The sequence below is a fragment of the Miniopterus natalensis genome, chromosome 1, assembly GCF_054644295.1.
Source record: "Miniopterus natalensis isolate mMinNat1 chromosome 1, mMinNat1.hap1, whole genome shotgun sequence".
NCBI classification, from domain to species: domain Eukaryota; kingdom Metazoa; phylum Chordata; class Mammalia; order Chiroptera; family Miniopteridae; genus Miniopterus; species Miniopterus natalensis.
This window is the reverse complement of record NC_142081.1, coordinates 173464964-173481999: the sequence shown is the minus strand read 5'-3', so window position 1 is coordinate 173481999 and position 17036 is coordinate 173464964. Positions and strand designations below refer to the sequence as shown.

The 17036-nt window shown below is 49.3% G+C and overlaps 1 protein-coding gene across 1 annotated transcript in view; it reads right to left on the bottom strand.

Moving 5' to 3' along the window:
* Positions 1 to 1196: 1196 nt before the first annotated feature.
* Positions 1197 to 17036, bottom strand: part of SCFD2 (sec1 family domain containing 2) — a 285626-nt gene continuing 269786 nt past the window's right edge. Inside the window, exons 8-9 of the mRNA XM_016207064.2 lie at positions 14359 to 14478; positions 1197 to 2308 (exon numbers count right to left, since the gene is read on the bottom strand). Of these exons, the coding sequence (XP_016062550.2) occupies positions 2216 to 2308; positions 14359 to 14478 (213 nt within the window). The 3' untranslated portion in view covers positions 1197 to 2215. The remainder of the gene's footprint in view (positions 2309 to 14358; positions 14479 to 17036) is intronic.

The following is a 17036-nucleotide window of genomic DNA, read 5'->3' as shown; positions in this document are numbered from 1 at the left end:
ACATTTGCTGTGAAAAATATTTGAACAACACAGAAGTACATCAAGAGCAAGACCCCAGTGCTGACGGCAGCTTGGTTCATAACAGCGAAGACCTGGAAACAACCCAAGTGTTCGCAGTAAATGGATAAACAAACTGTCCTACACCCGTACGGTGGAACACCATTCATCAGCATGGATGACACTCAAAAACATTTTGCTGAGTGAAAGAGCCAGACACAAGAGTACAAACTGCATGAGTCCGTTTTTATACAGTTCTAGAAAAGGCAAAACTAATACATGCTTTTAGAAAGCAAACCCGTGTTTGCCTGGGGCTGGAGGCAGGTGAGGAAAACTGACTGTAACGGGGCACAAGGGCATATTTAGAGGCGGCGGGAAGGTCCTGTTTCTTGATTATGGTGACAGTGACATGGGTATACACATGTATTAAGACTCATGGGCCTGTGCATTTCAAACAAGACCATTTTCACTGTATGCAAATTATAGATTAAAAAATTTTTTTGTATCAAAAACAAACAATAGGATTATGAGCTGCAGAGTAAGCTATAATTAAATAGCTATTAAATAAGAACAAATATTTGAACATATGAAAAAAAGAAGAGCAAGACTCCTCCCTTAGCCTTCTCATGCTATACTCCTTCCCAGAGGTAGCCACTTGTTAGCAGTTTGGTTTTTATATTTCCAAAAAGTTCGTTTTGCAGATAGACATATGGTTTAAAACTTAACCTTGAGAGGATACTCACGCAGGGCCTGATCTGCAGGAGAAGCACCCTGTGGCTTCTTCTGCGAGAGCCACGGGGTCAGGACGCCTCGGGCTCATTCACCACCAGGGCCGGAAGCCAGCAGAGTGCCTGGGCCTGCCAGGCGCTCAAGGGATATCTGGGGATGAATGGAATGGCTGATGAACGAATGCAGATTCGAGACACATAGCAGGGTCCTTAATTTTTATTTTATTTTAGAAAATAGTGACTTCGCTATTTTCTTATTCAAACTTCTAGATTAGCTAAATGAAAGGAGCATCTGAGGTCTCCATTACCGAGCACCATGAAAGAACTGGTATCAGGTGGAAAACATTTTTTGACAAAAAAAATGTCCAGTGTCTGTAAAACCTGCTTTGATTACGTCTCAGAATGATTTCCCACTTCACAGTTTTTTTCATAAAACCAGTGTTTTGTAGAGAATTAAAATGGAGACACGTGTTTTGATTTGTATTTTATTTCCTCCACCTGTTTAATCCACTCTGGACACTGTTTCAGCTTTGTCTTTTTATTACAAACACCTTTTAGAGATGCTAGAAGTTTCCATCAACTGCACACCTACAAATGTCTGATTTAATTTTTGCCAGAATTCTTACATAATTTCACTAGGTGGGTTCTAGGTGTTTCTTCTACGGCCAGAAGGAAAATTTAGACTTATAGAAAAGAAAGCTTTATATTTCAATAGAAGCTAAATCACAAAAGTCAGAGGGGTTGGGGTTCAAAAGGAGACTCCCTGGGACCAGATATCTTTATGGGGCCTTCCTCTGGGTGGGGAGGGGACCTTTTACAGGCAGACAGCCCTCCAATCAGCCTCTCTCCCACTAGGTTCCCAGTAGGCTGGCGGCCCTGCCGGGCACTGCAGGCTGGGACAATGCAGCCTTTTGTCATGGAGGCTGATTCACAACCAGAGCAGCCCTGGCCCATCCCCTCTCCTTTCCTCCCCTTTGCAAAAATGTCTCAGATCAAGAGAGAAACAAAGCCTCAGATCCTTTTTGCAAGGTTCCTTCCTCAGTAATATAATCTTAAGGGGGGAAAACAAAACTTTCCTCACATTTATAATTCTAAAGCATGTCTTAAATTCTTTTTGTGCATCTGCGGATCAAAGGGCTTGTCATCTACCAATACTCACCAACAGGCATTTATTTAGAATTACTGACCTTGAAGGTGGAATCAGGAAGATGACAAATACAGGATTAAGAATAAATGGGAATTAGTGTGAATTAGGCCAGCTGAAAGACAGCCAGCACCTTTAGGAGAATGAAAAATAATTTCTTTTTTTAAAGAATCACAGGAATCCAAGCAAACTACTTTGCTGCATGGTTCTCAAGGCCTTGGGACAGAATTCAGTCTTACTGACATATAGTACCAGGGACACTGGATTTGGAGGCATGTCTTGAATGGTAAGAGGTGATGGTATTGGTGTTTCCACCTTGGGTCAGTCTCATCCTCTTAGGAGGTGCTCAGAAGCTGAGGTCTGGATGCAGCCGATCAGTTGCAAATAACAGCTCAGGCATGTCGAGTGGCTTCAGGAGTCGTGTGGACAGAACGATTACCTAACAACAGGAGGGGCAAACACACCACAGTTAGGGAAGTCAATCTCGGGTTATTCGATGATAAGAAATAAAATGCAACACATTTCTTTTGGGGGGAGGCATGGAGTGGATGCTGTGGAGAAAAAGCCAGAGGCGGCAGCTTGGATGCCACCGCGTGCCAGTGTTCTGGGTGGAAAGGTGGTCCGTGGACAGCAGGACTGTCTGCAACCTTTACCCAGTGGGCACCGAGAATGGCCGAGCCCAGCCCCTCCTTTCTGCTGAATTGGATTGGATCAGACTGTTGCTTTGTGATCCTGTAATTTGACCTTGAGGTAGAGGTTTCTCCGTCCTTCAGGGAGCCTGAGAAGGCACAGCCAAGAGGTAAATGCTGTTGTGGGTGATGATGATGATGATGATGGTATTAATTTCCTAGTACTCCAAACTGGGTGGCTTAAATAACAAATTTACTCTCATAGTTCAGGAGACCGGAAGACCAAGATCAAGGTGTCGGTGGCATGACTGGTTCCTTCTAAAGGTTCTGAGGGGGCTGCTCCTGCTTCCCTCTTAGCCTCCCCCTGTCTCCACACTGCCTTTCCTGTCTCTGTGTTCAGATCCCCCCTTTATATTAGGACACAATCATGGAGTCACCCTAATGACCTCATCTTAATTTGATCACCCACGAAGACCCATTTCCAAATAAGGTCATGTTCACAGGTACGAGGGGCTCGGACTTCAACATCTTCCGGGGCAGAGGGACACAACGCGACCCGCAGCAACGATGCAATGACGATGTCAGCTCATGCGCATCGGTGCTTACGACGTGCCAGCACTGAGGACGATCTCACTTAGTAACAGCCATTTGACCTTCATAACAACCCTATGAAATAGGTTCGTGTATTAGTCTTAGTTTGCAGGTGAGGAAAATAAAGTACAGGAAGGTAAAGAAACTTGCCCGAAGACACACAGAGCGGTAACGTCAGGGTTCCGGCCCAGGCCAGCTGGCTCCAGCACCCAAGTGTCTGCTGGCCGCTTCTTCATGTCAGGGCTCTGGGCAAGGCTGCTTTACGCCCCTGGTCCGCAGGGACCTTCAGGCCCCTCTGGCCTGTCATTCCTGCTTCCCTCATCTGGGCCTTTCCTCGGGGCAGCTCTGTCTCTGCCGCACAGGCGAGCTCGTTCCCCAGGGCTGGCTTGGGGTTGGGGTGTGCTTCGTGAGAGCTGGTGAGGTTTTGCACAGGCAAGTATTGACTGCTCACTAGGTGAGGAGGTGACTATGGGAAATGGGGAAGGAGGTGCTAGAATCAGAATCCCACAGCCCAGCCCCCGAGCGGAGACAGCTGCAAGGCGAGCAGCAGGACCTGTGTCACCGGCCATGCTGCCTGGCTGTGCCTCTTGGGACAGTGAAAGTGGGCACTGCACACTTCACTATCCCCCCCCCACCCCCTGAAGCTGTCCCAGGTGGGCCAAACCAATGAACTAATGCCCAGGTCCCAGCTCCTGGGTCAAAACCAGAGTCCGCATGCCCCACTGTGGAGGAAAAGCAGACTGGGATGAAATCAAGGTTGGAAAGGAGAGAAAGAAGCACTTTATAACTTTCTTGTTGATTTAAAAAAAAAAGAGGGTTATTAAAATTTTTTCTCTTTATAACAAAAATTAGAAGCAGCTATTTTACTTTTCCTTGAAAGGGAATTATTTAAAAAAATATATGGTTAAAAGTTAGCCCAGTCATGTTTTTGGCAGGAAAAAATACAAAAAATTCAACCTGTAACAATGAAGTAATGATGATGTCAGTTAATAAGCATCAGTTCTTATGATGTGCGAACACTGAGGACGATCTCATTTAATAATAGCCATTTAACCTTCATAATAAGCCTATGAAATAGGTCCGTTGTGTATTTCACACTTTTCCTTGAATGGCACATGATGAGAGCTTGAGGGCAGGGAGTGAATATTAGCACCCCTATCACTCACACATGGTGTAGGCACCATGGGCACATGTGGCTCTGGAGAGGGTCTCTATTCACTCCTTGGGGTCTTCGAACTTAACAGCTGGTCAAGAATGGTGGCTCCCTCCCCAGACCCCACAGAGCCCAGCTGCACTGCTGATTGGCTGTGCCCTGGGGAAAGTCACTCCATTGGAGCCTCAACTTCTCTGTCCCAGAAGGAAAACAACAGTCCCAAGCTCACAGAGCTGCACAAAGCTTACTACACAAGGTCAAGTGTGCAGACCACAGGAGGCGCTCAGCAGTCCTGAGCTGCTATTTCATTGAGGCTTTGTGGGGTCATAGGCCTCCTTATGAATCGTATGAAAGCTAAGAACTCTAGAAAAATATGCATATGTTCATACACACAAGATTCCGAATATGGTTTCAGGTGAGGTTTGTGGACAACTAGGATTCAAGTTAAGAAACACTCCTGCCCTGTGACTTGCTGGTCCCCACCACCCCCGCCAGCCTCTGTGGTCCTTAGTTGCAGTGCTGAGACGGCAGATCCTCCCTGGCTGAGGTGAGGGCAAATGTAAAGGCTAGACTGAGTCCTTCAGGATGCTTAAGTCTTGGAAGGATTGAGGGACTTGGAGAGGAAAGGCTGCCAACTCAGTTGACGTTGACCCCTCTAGAGCAATGACGACTGAGCCCAGGGAATCCGTCACTCTCAGGCTGTGTGCTGGGCTTCCAGCCATGCTGACAGAGGCTCTGGGTTTGTACCTTCCACTGAGCTGGAACCAAAATGAGGCCCCTCACATCTAAACAGTCAGGTAGTTACACAGCATGTGGGCTGAGCCAGAGGGTGTCTGGGGCCTGCCCTGTGGAGGGCTGATGAGAAACAGATGGAAAACAGAGGCAGCATGGGAAGTAAGGTGGGGGGCTGTGGGGGAGGGAGAAAGCAGTGCTGAGGCCAAGGACTCCTGCGGACAGTAGAGCGGTTAAGAGCACAGGCTTAGGAGTGTCCATGCGGAGCTGGGCCCCCAGACAGATGGCTCTGGAGAAATTGCTTTACCACCCTGGGACTCAATGTCCTGGTCTGTAAAGTGGGAACAGTGACGTCCACGTCGCATGATTATTATGAGGATCAAATGTGAGCATATATGTAAAATATTTAGCCCGATGACAGGCTCTGGGGGCTGAAAATGGCAGCTGCTGTTACCATTCTCGCCCTCTACTCGGCTCCTAGCAGCCAGCGGGGCTGGGGCAGCGAGGCAGAGCCATCCTGCCCAAGCGTCAATCTGATCCTGTTACTCGGGCTTAAAATCCTTGCCGCCTCCTCCCACCGCCTCCCCCCTGCCCCTTGAGAAGCCCCCACCTCTTAGAGAGCATTTCGGGACTGAGAGTGGTGGCCCCTCAGCACTCCACACCCAGCCCTTTGCCACCAGCCCCCCGCCCTCAGTGCAACATTCTAGCCACCCTCAACTACTTTCAGCTCCACAGCGGGGACTTTGGAGACGCTCTTCATCTAGAGCATGAGTTCCCTCATTCTTTGTTGTTGTTGCTAATCCTTACCTGAGGATATTTTCCCCCCATTGATTTTAGAAAGCGGGAAGGGGGGGCGGGGGACGACACATCTATGTGAGAGACACAATTGGTTGCCTCCTGCACGTGCCCTGACCTGGGCCGGGGATTGAACCTGCAACCCAGGTATGTGCCCTTGATGGGGAATTGAATGCTGGACCCTTTGGTGCATGGGCCAATGCTCTAACCACTGATCACATGGGCCAGGGCAGGTCCTGTAATGAGTCAGTGAATGATTAAATGAGTGAATGAAAACAATAAAACAACAAAGGCAGCGGTGAGTTTAGCAGGAGCTTTCCCTAGTAAACGACAGCTCTGAGTAAATTTGTTTCAAATCAATTTAACTAAAAGCCTGTCTGTCTATAATTCCCGTTCTGAAACACAAGCAGGATCGCACTGCTAATGTTCCATTTCCCGTGTAACAGCCGTTGGCCCTTGAGCATTTTCATGTCTTAGGCATCTTTTGGTCTTCGGATTGCTTTTGAATTTTTTCAGAGTTTTTTGGTTTTTGTTTTTAGTCCACGTAACTAATGGCATTTCTGCATTACTTGGCTAAAATAGTCCTTAAAATTATTTAAAAAAAAGCAAATGGGGAAAAAAACAGGCACTCAAAAATGATAAAGAAAGAGCTTAAGAGAGTCTGAACCGGGCCTGTGAGATAGTAAATGTAAATTTTATAAACGCAGTAATCAAATGTGAGATATTAGGCAAATTGAGTGCTAGAGAATTCCTTTCAGAGAACTGGCTTTTCCCAGGCAACCACAGGCACTGATGGAAACTGCATCTGTGAGGGAGTGGGGGAGGACACCAGGGTTCCCCGAGATCCTCAGAACCGAGCCCTTAAAGCAGCCTTGGGCTCCAGAATGGCACTGGCTCAGGAGAAAACAAGCTGGAGGCATGGGTCACAGCTGCACCCGCTGCCTCCCACAACCACATGAAAATTACAACTAAAATACAGAACCACTGTCACTCAGAACCTCCTGAAATCTGGCTGAACAGAAGCCCCACAACCAGGGAACTGAGGAAGCATCGAGACCAGCCGGAGGGGCAGAGGCGCGGGCGGATCGGGGCTGAATTGGACATACGGCCACAGGCCCACACCCGGTGCCATGGGTTAAACCCGGGAGGGCATCTCAGCGGTGGAGGTTTCCCAGAGGAGTGAGGGGTCCCAGCCCCACAGCAGGCCCCCAGCCGAGGGCTTCAGGGCCGGGAAGAGACGTCCCCACAACTCCGGGCTGTGAAACCAGCGGGGACTGTCCCTGAGGGTCGGGAGGCTGCGGGAGCCCCAGCAGCTCCTCTTAAAGGGCCCGGCAGGGACTCACTCGGACGCTCCCTCTGAGCCCAGCGCCGGGCAGCAGCTGGACAGGATCTGGGGAAACTTGGGGAGGAACTAACCTGCCTGAGATCCGGGCGAGAGGCGGAGGGGCGGCTTCCTCCCGGGCAGAAGGGCTGGCAGAGGCCATGGCTCCTGTGGCGAGTCCTCCCCGCACAGCCGGCAGGCAGGCGCCATGTTTGAATCCCCAGCACCTGACTCCCACCTTTGGCCCCGCCCCGTGATTCCCGGAGGCCCCGCCCCTCCCCACCTGCAGGCTCATCCAGGCCATTTCCAGGGTCTTTTCTGTGCAAGTGGCCTCTCGAGCCCCAAGCTTAGGACTTTCCTAAAATCTCTCAAACAAGCAGCAGCGGGCCCCATATGGCTTGATAAGGGGCCCCAGGCCTGGCACTAGCGGCAGCCTGCATTGGCTCATAGCTTGGCCTCTCCTGGGCACCTCCAAGCCCAGCACAAGTAGCAGCCAACTACAGTTTGTGTGTAGCTCATGCAGGGTGGCCCTGGGCAAGGCACTGGCACAGGCTGACTTTGCACCTCCCAGGAGGCCCCAGAGACAGTGCACCTGGTGGTCAGACTCAACCACACTGGATTACAACCCTACCACATCCACGAGTGACACTCAAGGGGCGTACTTGGTGAACACCAAAGCTCCATTGAAGTAAATCCTGCTCCATAGGGGTGTCTCCAGCACAGCAGCTCTTTGGCTGTAGTTGCAGCTGGTCCACAGAGCTGATTGGCCTGGGGGTCAATTCCTCCCAGGGATGCCAACAGCACCCAAGGCTCAACTACAACAGGACAGTGCACACAGCCCACACAGGGGAGCACCTAGAAGGCCCAGCTCAGGGGACTGGGGAGGCTGAACCACTGGACCCTACAGGACACCTACTACACAAAGCCACCCTACAAATTCCAGGAGGCATAGCAGCTCTACCGAATACATGGAAACAAACACCTGGAAGCAGCCAAAATGTGGAGGCAAAGAAACATGTTACAAAGGAAAGAACAGAAGAAATCTCTAGAAGAGGAACTAAATGAAATAGATCCAAGCAAGCTAACAGATACAGAGTTCAGAATTTTGTTTATAAGGGTGTTTAAGCAGACTATTAGGGAAATAACTGAGAAAATCGATAACATAATAAAGTACCACTTTGAAATGAAGGCTACACGGCCTGAAATAAAAAATAATTCACAGGGAATCAACAGTAGAGTAGAGGACGCTGAGAATCAAATCAGCAATTTGGAACATGAGGAAACAAAAAAACCACCCAACCAGAAGAGCAAAAAGAAAAAAGAATCCAGAAATATGAAAATAGTATAAGGAGCCTCTGGGACAACTTCAAGAGGCCCAACATTCGTATTATTGAGGAGCCAGAAGGGGAAGAAATGGACTAAGACATTGAAAACCTATTTGAAAAAATAATGACAGAAAACTTCCCCTACCTGGGGAAAGAAATCGACTTACAAGTCCAGGAAGCACAGAGGATCCCAAAGAAATGGAACCCAAAGAGGCCCACAGCAAGACACATCATAATTAAAATGCCAAAGGTTAAAGACAAAGAGAGAATCTTAAAAGCAGCAAAAGAAAAATAGTTAGTTACCTACAAGGGAGCACCCATACAACTGTCAGCTGATTTCTCAACAGAAACTTTACAGGCCAGAAGGGAGTGGCAAGAAATATTCAAAGTGATGAAAAACATGGAACTACAACCAAGATTGCTCTACCCAGCAAAGCTATCATTTAGAATTGAAGGTCAAATAAAGAGCCTCAGAGATAAGAAAAAGCTAAAGGAGTTCATCACCACCAGACCAGCACTACAGGAAAAGTTGAAGGGTCTTCTTTAAGAAGAAGCTAATGAACAAAAGAATCTGACAAACTAAATAGATCCAGAGACATTGATGCGTGCAACAGACGATCATATTTCAGAGGAAAGAAGGAAGGGAGGTGGAGGGTGGGAAGAGATTAACCAAAGAAGTTATATGCATATATGCATAACCCATGGACACAGTTAATAACGGGGTGAAGGCCTGGGGAGAGGGTGGGAGCGAAGTGGAGGGGGTCAATTGGGGGGAAAAAATGGGACACCTGTAATACTCTCAACAATAAAGATAAATTTTAAAAAAAAGAAAAAAAAAGAATGGCACTGGCTCCAGCTGGAAGGGGAACGTTTGTCTTTGTTCTCAGTCTGGCCTGAGCTCAGGCAGGAGCGGGCGGTGCTGGGAGAGTTGCCCTTGCCCCTTTCTTTCCACTTTCCACTCCTGCAGGCCTTCACTATAATTTGCAGGTGCCAGCCTCTTCCAGTTCTATTTCTGCAAAGCACAGAGGAAGCAGGCCGTCCAGGATTTAGATTCTATAACCCTCTGATTCCTAACATTGTGGGTTGAAAGGAGCATGGTATAAAATTTTTTTCCTTTTTTTTAAACTTGGGAGAGCTTTCCCAGGAACAGTACCCCACGTGTGCACAGGCGCCAACATGCACGTTCATCCATTTGATGAATTGGTTTTGAGCACATATCATATTCGAGGCCCTACATATAGTCACACACTCACACACTTGTGTTAAACATAAAAGGCTTGTTCATTAAACCAGTGGGGCAGTGAATTAATTACATGGACATGACCGAGCCTTCTGGAAACTCAGTGTGAACCTCCTGGCCTGCCTTTCCGTTGGAGATCCGTGTTGGTGTGTGCATCGGGCTCTGAGTGTAACGATGCAGAGCATCTCCTCACATTTGTCCCTTCTGATATGTGTGTTTTTTGGGTTTTTCTTAAAGTCACTTGACTCCTCTCCTTATACTTCCCATCAACCTCAGAATAGCCTGGAGCCAGGTTTTAGAGCCAGGATTTAGGTGTCCTTGAATCCCCAAAGTTGTGCAAAATCGTGTGTGCATGAGCATATGCCTGGGTCCAGCTTTTGAAGAATTTACATTCTCACCAAATATTTAGCCCCAGGAATGTAGAACCACAAGAAAGTGTAGGCGGGCAACACGCACGTGCCTATGAAAAGCCATGGATGGCTGGGTCGAGTTGCCCACTTGGTCTTTCCATTTCCTGAGCTGGCCTGGCCCTGTATTTTCTGGGAGGGTCCCTCCCTGTTATTTTCCTCCCACAATTCCAGGCATCAGCTGGCTTTCTGGCCACCATCCAGCTACAGAGTTCAGCCTGCAGAGCTGTCTGGGCTTGGAGCGAGGGAGAGAGAGGCTAGTGCCAGGCACACGCGCTCCGGAGTGAGGAAGCCTGCAGAGCCTCCTACTTTGTGGATGCAGCCGTGTGCGCTGGGGTGAGGGGAAGCTGCCTCTTTGATCCCCCTTTTTTTGGTTGTCAGGAAAGAGGGTCTTCTCCAACTGCCCACTTTCTCTCATCAGCACGTCCACTGACAACCCAGGTGGAGTGGAGAAAACACTCCCGTGTTAAGAGTGTGGTAACAGTCCTGTGGGAGTAGCAGAGGCGGATGTGGTCTCTGGACTCCACTGCTTCATGAAATCCTTGTCACTTTTTGTGAAAGAGATTTCATTTCTGGATGTGCCTTTCATGGATCCTCCCAGTTTCCTTTGAGGAGCTGATCCCTGAATGCCTCCGTGGGGAGCCCATGCCTCCGAAGGAACCTCCCCGCTGGTTATTCCCAGCTCAGCACCTGTGTGCTCTTGGTACACTTATCTGTTTAATGCCCTTCACTCACTATTAGAGCGTGAGTTCTGTGGAAGCAGGACTGTGTCTGGCTTGGTCACGGCTCCATCTTCAGCACAGAGACCAGTGCCTGGCACAGGGTATGAATAATCAGCCAGTCCAATTTAATAGACATGACTATCAGTTCTGCACTTACAATCCAAGCTCACCCATGTAGATATTGAATAGGGGAGACGTGGGTGAATAGCAATTGATACAAAAGGCAGCGGTTTTAGCTGTCTTCTCAGTATGAATCGAGGAGCTCGTGTAGCCTCCAGAAAAGCCACTTCTTATCTATGCTACAATAATACAAGTAAAGTTTCTAGAGTTCAGTGTCTGACATCCAATGTACAGTCATGACACCCAGCGCCAGATCCTGTTTGAGGGGCTGGGAATAAAATAGTAAGAAGTACGAAGTCACGAGGCTGGAAGGGAGTAGGCAAGCAGAAGAGAGGCAGGAAAAGAAGGCCCAAAGGGAGGCGGGTGAGATCCTGCAGGGCCTCGTAGGCCGTGGTGGGGAGAGGAGGGGGTGGCCCCACCTGCCTCTGCACTGACCAGGCCACCCCAGCGCACGGCTCTCAGGTCCAGCTGAGTGTGAGAGAGGCACTGGGGCCAAGGAGAGCCGCCACGACAGTAAGGGCTCCAAGTCACGGGCTGGGGCGGGGTGGCTGTACAAATCAAGGATGCTCAGTTTGGAGAAGAGCAGGCCTGGGGGAAGAGGGATGAGCCTGATTGTCCTGTAAATTCAGGGTAGCCCAAGAGCTAGACCCTGCCCTGATGAGTGAGAGCTCTGAGGCCAATTTGGACTCATCTAGAGGAGGAACCACAGTCATAACAATGAAGCCCTGCGAGACTCAAGGAGCCTGCCCTGGGAGGGATGGATCCTTGTCACTGGGGATATTCATACATAGGCTGAATATTAAACATAGAAGGAACTATTAGATATGTATATTGTCACTGTTTATATCGACGGCCAAGTCAGAGTTACTCTCTTGGTTGCCAGTCATGTCTTTGAGAGTCTGCTGGTGCTTAGACTCAGTTAGTTCACACACACACTCCAATGGCAGTGAGTCTAAGCAGAGACTGGCTCTAGTGTGTGCTGGTCTATAACAGCAAGTAGCAGCTCAGGCCCCAGGTCTGGGCAGAGTCAGTGGCAGGGCCAGGGCAGCTGTGAGTCCGTCGAGCTCTGAGAAAGGGAGAGCTGCCTCCACAGGTGTCACCCAGCAAATATCCAGGTAACCCAGCTCCTTTCAAACCCTTGGAGAGGAGGGCACGATCAAGAACTCCTCCTTGGAATCTTCCTATGGCCTGTGAACTCTTCAGGGAACTCTGCACACAGGACAAACAGCAGCCAAGGCTCCTCCTTAAGTACCAAATTCTTTGAGAGACTCACTGTGCAGATGACAGGGCACAGGGTCAGATGGCAGTAGAGCCACCGCAGATTCTGGTTTCATTGTCAAACTCAGGTCACTCGGCTTTGAAAACGCCTGCATTTTATCCTTTGAGTGGGGATTAACATGTCTGTCAGGCTGTTACAATGCATGACTGTTCTGGAGAGCTAAGAATTTGGTTCGCTGTGCTAGGGATAGTGAGAAGTGTGCTTTCTGATTTAAAAAGAAAAAAAGTCTTGCTGAAAAGGCAATTGCTCACTAAAGAGATCCTTAACACTGCTCTTGACCGAGAGGGTGTTAAACAAGGCAGAATTTACCACTTTATCAGAACTTGTACCAGCTATGACCATGACAGGTGATAGTCACAGCCAATGAGTGATCACTCCCCTGCTCAGGAATCTGCTGTGGCTCCCTAGATACCCGGGTCCCATTTCTCAGTTGGGTGTCTGGAGAACAACAGGGACCAGGACTTCTCTACCTCACCAGGTGGCCCATGCCAACAACACCAACCCAGGTCTCCTGTAGCCAATCGTGTCATCAGACCACAAGGCTGTGGAGCTTCTGCCATGTGCTCAGGCCTGGGAAGCCAAGCCTTGGTCCTCAAGGAGTTCGTGTTTGCTTGAGGAGACCAGTCCAGCAAGCAGTGAGCTAGCAGCCTGGTGCAAAGTACAGATTTTGGATGCCTGCAGAGATGCAGGAAAGGCCTGGAACAAGAAGTAGGACCTCACAGAAGGCAAGATCGAGGGCACTCTTGCCTGGCTGCTGTTACGCTCACCCATCGTGGTCATAGCTGGTGGAATTTCAGTAGTGGACGGAGGTGGGAGACAAAGACAGCGGCACCTGTGGAGCCAGGAGTCCCACCTGGCTTCTGTGCAGCTGTGAACAGTTTCCTGCACGAGCCAGTGTCCCACCTGAAGCACCAGATGCCCTCTCTGTTTTGCTTTCTCCAAACCATGAATAGTTTCTCAGCTGTATGCAGAGGTGGCCCAAAGCTGAAGGCCCCAGAGGCAAGTCACAACTGGGGGTGGGGTGGGAAGAGAGAGTCTATGAGACGATGCCCCAGACTCCGTTTTCCAGCAGGACCATGCTGAGGAAGGTAACCCTGGCTCCTGGGGCCCCAGAGGACCGTGCCTTGATGCACAGTAGCAACTGCCTCAGTGAGGCCCCTTTTCTGGTTTTTCTCCCTCTGCTGTTTCTCTTTTCTGATGCCCTCACTTCTGCTTCTTGGGGTCACCTCCGAAGTAAACCACCTGCTCTCACGTCTCCGTCTTGGGATCTGTTTTGAGGACCCGCTAAGGCAGTATTTTTCATCTTACTGGGTTATAGGCTCTGCTTCCTGGCCAGATCAGAGCTCCAAAGGCAGGGGTTCTCCTGTCCTGGAGCCTCTCTCTTTGGTTTCCCACGGCCTCCTGCCCGAGCCTCAGCCCCTCTACGCAGCAGGGTGGTGACTCCTCAGAAGTGGCTGATAATAACTGCAGCCACCACTTATTGAGGGAGATGTACCAGGCACTGTGCTAAGCAGCACATTCTCTCCACTTACCTGATTTAAGATTCACAGCCACCCCAGCCGGTTCCTAAATGAAGAAACGGAAGGCCTTTTGCTCCTAGATCACCTGGCTATTAAAAGGCTAAGGCTCAAAGTCAGGTCTGTAAAATCAAGAGATCTGTGTTCTTAACCACCAGGCCACTTATTTGGGGAGCGAAATGCGACCCAACAGGAGGCTATAGAGGAGAAAATTCTACACTCATCCTTGTCTTGACAATGGGCCTTTCCCAACTCCTCCAGCTGGGTCCTCTACCTGCCATAGTGGGGAGGTGGTCCTGGGAGTTACCCTCAATTATCTGGGGCCTGAAAAACAGTGAAAACTCTTGAGTAATTCAGCACTGACTGGATACTGGAGAACATATGCACGAATCAGGAACAGGGACACTAGCATATTGCCCTTGGAGCCCAGAGGCAGGAGAGGACTGGAAAAGGAGAGCCTTCTTTCCTTTACTCCCACCAGGGGGATGGCTGGCCTGGGCCAGGCAGAAGGAGAATATGACATGGGAAGGAGCAGGTGGGACAGACGAAGCCGGGATGGGGATGGGAACGCTGGGAAGCCCGAAGAAGGGCCCGCGCCGCCCTTCCCACTCCTGCCCCAGGACTCGCATCGCATCACCGAGGACTCTAGGACTCATACCTGGGCTCCTGGTTTCAGAGACGGCACAAGGTCTTTGATCATTTTTGCCTCAGAGACTGTGACTCCGCCGACCACGAAGAGGATCAGGAGAGGGTGGTCGCTGGAATGAGGCCGGCTCACCTGCGAAACAAACCACCACCAGCGTCAGACAGGCATCGGCGCCAGGCTCTGTGCAGCAGGGTGCTCTCTCCACCAGATCCATGGGGCCCCAGGGCTGCTACCCCATAAAGCAGGTGAGATGAATGACCCTTGGAGAGATTATGATCTGTCAGTGATCAGATGTGTCAGGTCTTTGTGAACCCATGGGCCAGGAAAACTCATAACATGTCACCTTATTACATCCCTTCAAATAAACATTTTATTGAAAGAAAAGCTTAAGGAGTGAGGGTTATTAAATAAGAAGAGAAAACTGAGAGGCAACTTATTCCTTCCTTATAGGTCTTCAGTTCTCAGCATAAACGTGCCCCTTCTATGTTACACAGCTCTGCTTATTTCCTAGGAAGCACCTGCCACAGCCTGGGGTTAATCTGTTAGTTTATTTCCTTGTTGGCTGTCTCCTCTATTAGAACATAAACTCCACAAGATGGGGACTTTACCTGCCTCTCCCAGTAGAATTTCCAGCTTACCTAGTGCACTTTCTGGCACATAGTAGGTGCTCAATAAGTGTTTGTGGAACTGATAAGTAGTCAAAGCCCTAGGGAGGTGGTGGTGAAGGGTGTGAAAAGATGAGACTGGCTGCCTACCCTTGAGGAGCTTACAATCTAGCACAGGCCTCACACTGTTATCTCCTGCAAACCAGCCTTGCCGAGGACTTACTCGACATGGAGCACTCCACCAGGGGCTGTGGAGAATTCCTCCTGCTGCCACCAATTTCACCAATGAGCTAAAGTATTGTAAACTAAAATGAGAATGACTCCCAGGAACCCCTCAGGAAATGCAAAACAAATAACACATTGACTTAGTGACTAATTGAAGGGGGCAAGAGGGGGTTCCTAAAGACAGTGCGTTTGAGCCCCATCTGGAAGCCACAGTTGGTTGGTAGTGGGAGAAGGAGCAGGGGTGTGAGCTGAGTGCTGGAGGCAAGCAGTCACCAGCTGGGTGGAGCAGCCGGACACGGGGAGCATGGAGTCACTGCAGGAGGATGCTGCTGGCTGCTGCCATGGCCACTAAAGCCAGAGGTGGGAGAAACAGGTGGTGAGTGTATTCACTAATTCACACTTGCTAATGCACAAAGCCCTGCTGCGGCCATTGGAAAGTCCCTGGGAACAGCAGGGCAGGATAGCAGGCTGACAGGACACCCTTTCTCTTCCCCTGCTCCAACTCCTTTCTCAGTTGGGTTCTTCTGGCTACTGCCCTTGACTATACCCACTTTTCAATTTATTTTAAAAACACTCAAAAAGGTAATATGTTAAGTGCTCCCAGTTACATAAGTTAATCCCTGGCTTCTGGAGAAGAAATTCAGGATGGGGAGGGAGGGAGGGAGGGCTCTAAATTTTTCCAAAATCGGTGGTGGTGAAGAAACACTGAAAAAAGTTAGGAAACTCTCTGATCTTTAGAGAAAGACTGTCACTCCTTGCCCCTCTAGCTTCCTGACCTGTAGCCCTCCTTTCCCTTGACTGTACTTGGTGACTTCTTTCTTCTAATCCACCTACCATACCCCCATGACAATCCTGCTTTTGTCCCAGTGTCCCCTGGAATGGCTCTCACTGAAGTCACCAATGGCCATCAAACGTAGGAGTCAACGGACACGCTGTCTTCATTTAATTGGCCATTTCTGTGGCATCTGTTACAGTTGAGGACATCCTTCTTGGCTACCATAACAGCACTCATGGTTGTTCCTTCTACCTTTCCAATGGTTTCTTCTCAAATTTCTTCATAGGTTCCTTTTTTCTTTCAGTCTGCCCCTTTAAATGATGCTGCTTAGGGCTCCATCTTTGGCCCCTTGCTCTTTTCACTTGATATATCACCCGTGACAGACCTCATCTACTTATATACTTTCAACAATCTTTTATATTATTTCCCAAATCTCTGTCTTTATCTCAAACCTCTCTCTTGAGTTCCTGGATGCCTCCCAGGATCCCTCACCTTCCCCCCAGTCTGTTCCTCCTCTTGACTTTCTATCAGCATCACCACCTTCACAGTCACCTGAGCCGGGTACCTGAGAATCATGGAAGACTTCGCTGTCTCTTTCATCTCCCAGACCAAGTCCTGTTCACTCTGCCCTCTCAGATTGAATGATCCCTCCCGACTTACAGTGCCCCTGTCTGGTCAGGCCCCCAGTCCTTCCTCGGGAGATTACTGCCACAGCCTTCCACCTCATCTCTCTGCCCCTGGTCTGGCCACCGCCATCCCTTCTCATTCCCGCTTGAGGAAGTTTCCTAAAATGTAAATATTCATCACTGAATATAGTGCCCACTATACTAAACATTTTGGTGTATTATCTTATTCAATTCTCAAAACATCCTTAGGAGGCAAACAGTCATTAGTGTATTTTGCAGATGAAGAGCTTGAAGTTTACACACAGTGACACAGTGACTAACTCGTGGAACCAGAGGCCAAAGTCTGGAGGCCACAGTCTAACACCCCTCGTCTCCAACACATGCTCACGTTCTCTCCAAAGAGTCTCAGAGTTCTGAGAATAAAGTTCAAACTCCTTAATTCAGTGTGTAAGGCTCTTA